This window comes from Chlorocebus sabaeus, chromosome 23 (genome assembly GCF_047675955.1).
Source record: "Chlorocebus sabaeus isolate Y175 chromosome 23, mChlSab1.0.hap1, whole genome shotgun sequence".
NCBI lineage: Eukaryota > Metazoa > Chordata > Mammalia > Primates > Cercopithecidae > Chlorocebus > Chlorocebus sabaeus.
Window position 1 is genome coordinate 21999061 of NC_132926.1, and position 8627 is coordinate 22007687.

An 8627-nucleotide genomic window follows, 5' to 3' on the forward strand; every position below is an offset into this window, starting at 1 on the left:
ATGCCTAGGACATTATTCAGATTGAGCTTTGATTTTATTATCTCAATAGCTGCCTTTTCAAGAATTATGTACTGTAATTGTCATAATGTTACCTCCTTCGTCAAAAGAACTTCATGGGGTAATGGATGATCTATCAATTTTACAAAAAGCACATGGAATTAACTCCAAGTAATCTGCACAAATCCTAACCGTTGTAAGTATTGGAGTCAGGACATGAAGCTAGCTGTCTCGGATTCTGAAGCCTACCCCCTTCTCTAGTATTTAAGGCCCTAGTTTCTTGACCAACAAGGCTGGTCTTTAGGAGTTTCTTGCATCCACAAAAACTTAAGCAGCCCCTCAATATTTACCAGGCTCACACTCAGCACCTGAAAATGATGTATCTGGCCTACGTTCTTTGACGCCCCACCACTCCTCACGCACACTAGCCTTATAGAATGCTTCTAACAATATTGTACAAAAATGAGTAAACTCATTTAAGTTTATAAGAATTCTGGAAAGACCCCCAAACAGGAAAGGGCTATATTCCGGTTTACTTCTTTCAACAACGTTTCCTAGTTTCTACTTGGGATTTTTCCCTAAAACCTCTCTAATATGGGTTTATTTCTTTGAAATCATGTTGTTGAAAGAATTTTAAATAAAAATCTTTCCTCTGAGATGGATGATGATAAGGAAATTCATCCCCATGTTCCCACTTAAGGAAAGGCGGGGGGGATCACCCTGCATGGACAACAGTACACAAGCTATGAAAGCTCATCCTCCACTGCTGAAATGTCTAATCTGAGATTACAATGAGCTTCCTTCTCTTTTTCTCTCATTTATTCCACATGGAACATGGTAATTATCAAGCGTTTTATCATCTCCAAGCTCAAAGCCCAATACAATATAAAAGTTTCAGTGCTCTGCATGTTAAAAAGAACTATGTGTAGTTTGTAGCCCCTTCCATTCCTGAAATTGTACGGTTCATCCTCTCTGGCAGACATAATAAACAAACGATTTTGTGTTCCACGTACACAACCTCAAAGAAAGGGGGAGGGCCAGCGCGCATGCTCAGTACTCAAACCCGCCAGCCCATCCCACAGCCCTTTGCTACTGCGCCTGCGTGTGGGAGACGCCTCGCCCAGTTTACGGGCGGGAAGCACCCTGGAGAACCCGGATGGAACTCGGGCCTGGCTAAGGCGGAGGTTGTTGCGGATGCTCGTCTCTCCAGGCGCACCGCAGATTCCTGCTCGGGGGTCAGACCTGAGGAACCGCCGTCTCTACTGGTTCTGACGGCCAGAGGCTGGACCCTAGGCTGAGCGGAGAGCGGAACTGGAGCCTGAAACAGGCGCCTAAAAGAAGCGCGAGCATCCCATGGGCCTGCGCCTCAGGCTCGGAGACAGGCGGTCGGAGACAGCGCTGAGTCTTTTTCTTTTTTTTTTCCTAGCCGTTGGCGTTGTCTCACCCTGGAGGCTGTAAAAATCTCCGTCCTTAACAGTAACACCATCAGGTCCTATCAGTTAAGAGCTGCTTATTATTTACATGCATTCTTATAATTAAACCTCCCAACAACCCTGTAAGGTAGGTACTGTTATCCCCTCTGGAGGAACTGAGGCTTGGAAAGGTCCCAGCCTGTAAGTGACAAAGCCACGATCCCAGGCGTTTGCCCCTGGAGCGTCTGCCCAGCCACCAAGTTCCTGCCCCCTTTCTCCTGGCTATTAATTTTAACTGCAAAATGTAATGCTTAAATGCTCTGCCTCCCCAAACAGCTGCGCCTACCATGATCTTGCATACTCAGTGGCTGGATAGAAGTTGAATTGTATTTGGTTTGGAGTTTCAGGTTTACAACTGCACTTTGGTGTTTTCACTGCTGGAATGAATATATATATATGTGTGTGTGTATATATATATATAAGCATTCCCTAAATGTTTTGTGAGTGTTCACTTTTAACTGATTTTTCTCAATTGTAATACTTTTTCATATCTACCCTTCATAAACGTGCCAAAACATTTTACTTTGTTATATCAGATCTTTCATTAAGCATCTGAAGATAATCTCTCAAAAGAATCATTCTTAAAATGAGTGATATCTATCTATCTTAAGATAATGCTTTTTTTATTTTGGAAAGTTTCCGAAATACATAAAAATCGAATGGTGTAATGATGTGTACCCATCATCCAGCTTCAAGAGTTACCAACTTAAGGCCAGTCATTTATTTTATCTCCACCCCGCTTTGTGCATGTTTGTGAGTGTGCTGAAGTATAGTATTTCAAAGGAATCCCAGACATCATATTTCACTTGTAAATAATTGTGTCGAACACATGAGGACTTTTTAAAAACACAACCACAATACCATTATCATGCCTGTTATGATGATGATGCTTTTTAATGTTTACATTTTTTAGGATATTGTAATTCCTAAATAGCACAAAAAGCGCAAGTGCAAATTGTGAGGTTCTAAAACAAGCCTCTTGGGCAGTAAGTTCATCTTTGAGGCTCTGGAAAATTCTTGCCACTTATTCTCCCTTTATCAGGAGGATGGAGAAGAATACCATAAATTGATTTTCCTAAAACTTTTGTTCAAAACAGATAAATTTTAAATTAAAATATACTTGAGAGACATAGTCAAGGTGGATAGGAAATGGACTCTTAACAGATCTTGTAATGATTTCTGGTTTGTTCTGTTTTGTTTTTGAGACAGAGTCTCACTCTCACCCAGTCTGGAGAGTGCAGTGGTGTCATCTCAGCACACTGCAACCTCTGCCTCCCAGATCAAGCGATTCTCCTGCATCAGCCTCTCCAGTAGCTGGGATTACAGGCACCCACCACCATGCACAGCTAATTTTTGTATTTTTCGTAGAGACGAGTTTTCGCCAAGTTGGCCAGGCCAGTCTTGAGCTCCTGACATCAGGTGATCCGCCCTCCTCAGCCTCCCAAAGTGCTGGGATTATGGACATGAGCCACCATGCCCAGCCTTTTCTTGAGACAGAGTCTGGCTCTCCTAAGCTGGAGTGCGCTCACTGCAACCTCTGCCCCCTGGGTTCAAGCAGTTCTCCTGCCTCAGCCTCCCGAGTAGCTGGGATTACAGGCATGCGCCACCACACCCAGCTAATTTTTGTATTTTTATTAGAGGCAGAGTTTCACTGTGTTGGCCAGGCTGGTCTGGAACTCCTGATCTCAAGCGATCCACGCACCTTGGCCTCCCAAAATGCTGGGATTAAAGGCATGAGCCACCACGCCAGGCCCCTCTTGTAAAGATTTCTAATGTGACTAAAAACATTTTCCTTTATTCCCTCTGCCTCCCCAAATATTACATGATAAATATACATTAATAGAATACAGAAAAATAAGCATTTTATGGTAATGTCATAATTTTATTGTCATTAATTAGAAGTGGTTCTAAGCAAAAGTAGTCATGTAGTCTCATTACTTGACAAATGAAGGCTTAAGATCAGCACTTTAAACTTCGGATTGTCTTTTTTGATTGGCAGACATCCTCCAGTTTAACAGGCTCATAACAACCGTGTAACAGATCAACTTATTTTATTGGAGTACACTTTACAACTAGTTCATCTTGGTAGATCCACTTGAAAGCTAATGCTTTAAGTAGATATTCTTGGCTTGTGATTTTTCTTTTAATGGCCAAAGTGGGCATTCAGATTTAAATGTATACCTGTTACTTTATTTCAGCCACATTCTCTGGTACAGAACTTCGGAAACTTTGGGGATCACTTATTTATCTTGGAGATAGAATGTTTTCTAAGGTCTGTTTGAGCCTACCTGTGGATTATGCCTTTACTCATTGCTAAAGAGACAGAAAGAGAAAAGACATGGTTTTCATTTTAGGTTTCAACTTTCATAGGAGAATGTCATCAGCTCAGAAAACGTAGAAAATTTAAATATCTATTCAAGCATTGGGACCATTCACTTAGAAACCTAGAATATTTGTTAGCTAAGGATTGGTGTGAAGGATATGTTTTCATTCCCCTAAATCTGATTACCTAACCAGGATGTGTTTCAGGATTGCCTGAACAACATTATTTCCCCATGTTCTTTTGTTCTGCTTCTGGAGAAGATGATGTATTAGTTCTAAGGTAGTGCAGGGACATGTATATTTTCAAAGAGTTTCCCAGTGATTGTGATGATATGGTATCTCTTGTCACAGATGACTGTTCTAGTTACTATTTATAAGAATTATCTAAAATACTTATTTAGAATACAGATTCTAGGCCCCCACTCCATAGCTAGAGAATCAGAATCTCTATGGGTAGGGCCTTCTACATCCTGTCTTTGGGTTAAACCAAACCTTAGGAATGCTGCTGTGTGTGTCTGTGTGTGTGTGTGTGTGTGTGTGTGTGTGTGTGTGTGTGTTCATGACTGCCTTCACTTAGAGGTATTTAGGTGGAAAAGCATCATGAAATTCCTTATTGTACTTAAGGGTGTTCTCATATGAGAGGGATTTTGCTGAAGTCTCGGTAAGAATAGTTGTGTTTCCCCTGAACAAGTTGTTCGCTTTTCTTTTTCTTTTTTTTTTTTTTTTTTGGACAGAGACTTGCTCTGTCGCCCAGGCTGGAGTGCAGTGGCATGATCTTGGCTTGGTAGCTGGGACTACAGGCATATGCCACCATGCCCAGCTAATTTTTTGTATTTTTAGTAGAGATGGGGTTTCACCATATTGCCCAGGCTGGTCTCAAACTCCTGAGCTCAGGCAGTCCACCCCCCTCAGCCTCCTAAAGTGCTGGGATTACACGCATGAGCTACCATGCCCAGCCATTTTGCTTTTTTATGTGGAGAGTATGAATCATGGACCAATAGTGTGTTACACTTAGCAGTAAGGAAACTCTGAGCCAATTTGTAGCCTACTTTTGCATCAAGGGTGGCTTAATCACACTTAAAGACCGATTTGAAATTCTGTGCCTAAGTTGGACTCAAAACTGCTCAAGGTTCAAATAGTATTACGGACCTATTTAATCCTTAACTATTAAAAAGAACTACCATGTTCTCATAAATGGTAGCTAAATAATGTGTACACATGAACAGATAATGGAGTGATGGATAGAGGAGAGGAAGGGTGGGGTGGGAGGGAGTAGATGAGAAATCGTGAGTACAATGTATGTTATTTGGGTGATGGATACCCTAAAAATCCTCACATCGCCACTATACAATCTATGCATATAACAAAATTGTGCTTCTATCCCATAAATTTATATAATTTTTTTAACCTCCATGTCATCATCCCCCCTTCCTTATTTAGTGAATTGCTCCTTTATTCAGTGATTCTTAACTGAGGGTATGCATATATCTTTGGGGCTGAATGGAAGAAGGTGGTGGTAGTAAGATGCCCTTTCTAGGGATACAAAATGTGCTAGATATGTTTGTAACATACATTATTGAAAACAAGTTAAGCCATAACTGTAATTCACCAATAAAGGACTTACAGGTATGCATAACTTGTCTAAGCTCAAATCTTCCATATATAACTTACTGGCAAATCATTTATTCCAGGGCATTAGCTATGAGTTGCTAGCTTTAAGTTAAACTATATCCTGTCATGGCTTACTTTGAATTGACATGCTGCAGGCTGTATCTTAACATATACAAAATAGTATGTGATGACAATATAGCATGTGATGTGGCTTTGTTTTAATTCAGTTAGCCACTGGTTTTTAATGTGTGGGTTATATTTTACTCCCAAAGCAAAATTCTGTGGCATCTCTGGAATACTGCCTGAGAATTTTTGTGTGCCATGTCGAAGAAACGCAAATGGGATGATGACTATGTTCGCTACTGGTTCACCTGTACAACGGAAGTTGATGGCACTCAGCGCCCACAGTGTGTGTTGTGTAACTCAGTATTTTCAAATGCTGACCTCAGACCATCAAAACTGTCAGACCATTTTAACAGACAGCATGGTGGTGTAGCTGGGCATGATCTCAATAGCCTGAAGCATATGCCAACACCATCTGATCAGAGTGAAACCTTGAAAGCATTTGGAGTTGCATCTCATGAGGATACTTTATTACAAGCATCATATCAATTTGCGTATTTATGTGCCAAGGAGAAGAATCCTCATACAGTAGCTGAAAAGTTAGTGAAACCTTGTGCACTGGAAATAGCACAAATAGTTTTGGGACCAGATGCACAAAAGAAGCTTCAGCAGGTACCCTTATCAGATGACGTGATCCATTCTAGAATTGATGAAATGAGCCAAGATATCTTACAGCAAGTTCTAGAAGATATCAAAGCCAGTCCTCTTAAAGTGGGTATTCAGCTTGCTGAGACAACTGACATGGATGACTGTGGTCAGCTAATGGCATTTGTGCGATATATAAAAGAGAGAGAGATCATAGAAGAATTTCTCTTCTGTGAACCATTGCAGCTATCCATGAAAGGAATAGATGTGTTCAATCTCTTCAGAGACTTCTTTCTGAAGCATAAGATAGCACTTGATGTATGTGGCTCTGTTTGTACTGATGGTGCCTCCTCTATGCTAGGAGAAAATTCCGAGTTTGTTGCCTATGTGAAAAAAGAGATACCTCATATCGTAATCACACATTGTTTATTGAATCCTCATGCACTTGTCATAAAGACATTGCCTACAAAACTGAAGGATGCTCTGTTTACTGTGGTGAGGGTAATAAATTTCATCAAAGGGAGAGCTCCAAATCATCGCCTATTTCAGGCTTTCTTTGAAGAAATTGGTATAGAATATAGTGTCCTCCTTTTCCATACTGAAATGAGGTGGCTTTCCCGAGGCCAAATACTTACTCACATTTTTGAAATGTATGAAGAAATAAATCAGTTTCTTCACCACAAAAGCAGTAATTTAGTTGATGGCTTTGAAAATAAAGAGTTTAAAATTCACCTAGCATACCTTGCAGATTTATTCAAACACTTAAATGAACTCAGTGCATCTATGCAGAGGACTGGGATGAACACAGTATCAGCTAGAGAAAAGTTATCTGCTTTTGTTAGGAAGTTTCCGTTTTGGCAAAAACGAATTGAGAAAAGAAATTTTACCAATTTTCCTTTTCTTGAAGAAATAATTGTTTCAGATAATGAAGGAATATTCATTGCAGCTGAAATAACATTGCATCTGCAACAATTGAGCAACTTCTTCCATGGATATTTTTCCGTTGGAGATCTTAATGAGGCAAGTAAATGGATATTGGATCCATTTCTTTTTAATATCGATTTTGTTGATGATAGTTATTTAATGAAAAATGATCTTGCTGAATTACGAGCTAGTGGCCAAATCCTAATGGAATTTGAGACAATGAAGCTTGAGGATTTCTGGTGTGCCCAATTCACAGTGTTTCCAAACCTGGCAAAGACAGCTCTAGAAATCCTTATGCCATTTGCAACTACATACCTTTGTGAGCTGGGATTTTCATCACTTTTACATTTCAAAACAAAGTCCAGAAGCTGCTTTAATCTGAGTGATGATATCCGTGTGGCTATTTCAAAAAAAGTTCCTCGTTTCTCAGACATCATTGAACAAAAGCTACAGCTACAGAAGTCACTGTAAGCTGATATACTTTTTTAATGTATAATTTTAATCTTAATATCATTGTAAAATTAAGCTGTAATTCTGTTTCTTTTTCATATTTATGATATACTGAATTCTATATCTAAAAAACTTAACAACTTTAACTTTGAATGAGGCATGTGAAAATGTGTTTTGAGAATAAAAACACAAACAGCAGAAAAGATTAAGTACTACTGCCTAGTTGCTATCATGAGATTTTCCTAATTCTGAGTATCTGTTTATTCTGTTCATGTGGTATGTAAAAAAGATACCTAAGCACTAGAATATCCAGATAAATGGTGCAGTAGGCTAGGAATTGAGCCAGGAGAAAAGAGAAGATATCCCAGAAGTCAAAAAGGCAAAATGACAGATTGAGTTCACCCATCTTTGTTATGGAGAGGTTAATGAAATCAGAAGAGGATTATGAAATACAATGAGAAAAGGAATGATCTGGCTTATATAAGACTTATTTTTAAATATGCTCTTTGGAGTTAGTCTCACAATGTCCATTCCCCTAGCTCCTATGCTATGGATATCATATTAATAAATAGCCTAATATATTAATCACTGTTTGTCATCTTTAAATTACTTCAGAACTCCAAGTTATCAAGGCTGCTGAAAAGGAGATTGCTGAGCCTTACCCTAGAGATTCTGATTAGCAGGGTCTTTGATAAGGTCAAGGATCCTCATTCGTAACCAGCTTTCCAGACTGTTCTGATGGATTCTTGGATTCTTGTGTCCTCTGGTTTCAATTTTTCCTACACTTATTTTTCCTTTACCCTAATTTTGTCACTTATATTACATCTTATATGTATTTTTCTAAGTTCAAAATGTCAGAGTATAAATCATAAATAAATTGACATGAAATTAATGGAGTAATTCAAGACCATCACAAAATTCCCCATGGGAATCTAACTTAGCACACTTTTCTGGATGATAATTTGGCAAAATATTTTTTAATTTAAATACATTTTCATGTATTTTTTAAACATTAATGTTTTATCAAAGTACTGCATGCTGAAGGCTGGGAAAAAAATGATATAGAGAGTCCTATAAGGAAAAGCCACAGTCCCCTTCCTGCCCAGTTACCCATTTCTTCTGTAATTTCTTGTAGTTCTACCC

General features: G+C 39.2%; 1 protein-coding gene across 1 annotated transcript; it reads left to right on the forward strand.

The window, feature by feature from the left end:
• The first annotated feature begins 1118 nt into the window (after nt 1-1118).
• On the forward strand, nt 1119-8069 carry FAM200C (family with sequence similarity 200 member C). The gene is made up of 2 exons (XM_008015197.3): nt 1119-1557; nt 5675-8069. Exon 2 carries the CDS (start codon nt 5724-5726, stop codon nt 7503-7505), a length of 1782 nt encoding a protein of 593 aa, XP_008013388.3. The 5' UTR covers nt 1119-1557; nt 5675-5723; the 3' UTR covers nt 7506-8069.
• The last annotated feature ends 558 nt before the right edge of the window (nt 8070-8627 follow it).

Bases quoted from the DNA above. Each gene is read 5' to 3' on its own strand.
- FAM200C (XM_008015197.3), top strand. From the start codon at position 5,724: ATGTCGAAGAAACGCAAATGGGATGATGACTATGTTCGCTACTGGTTC.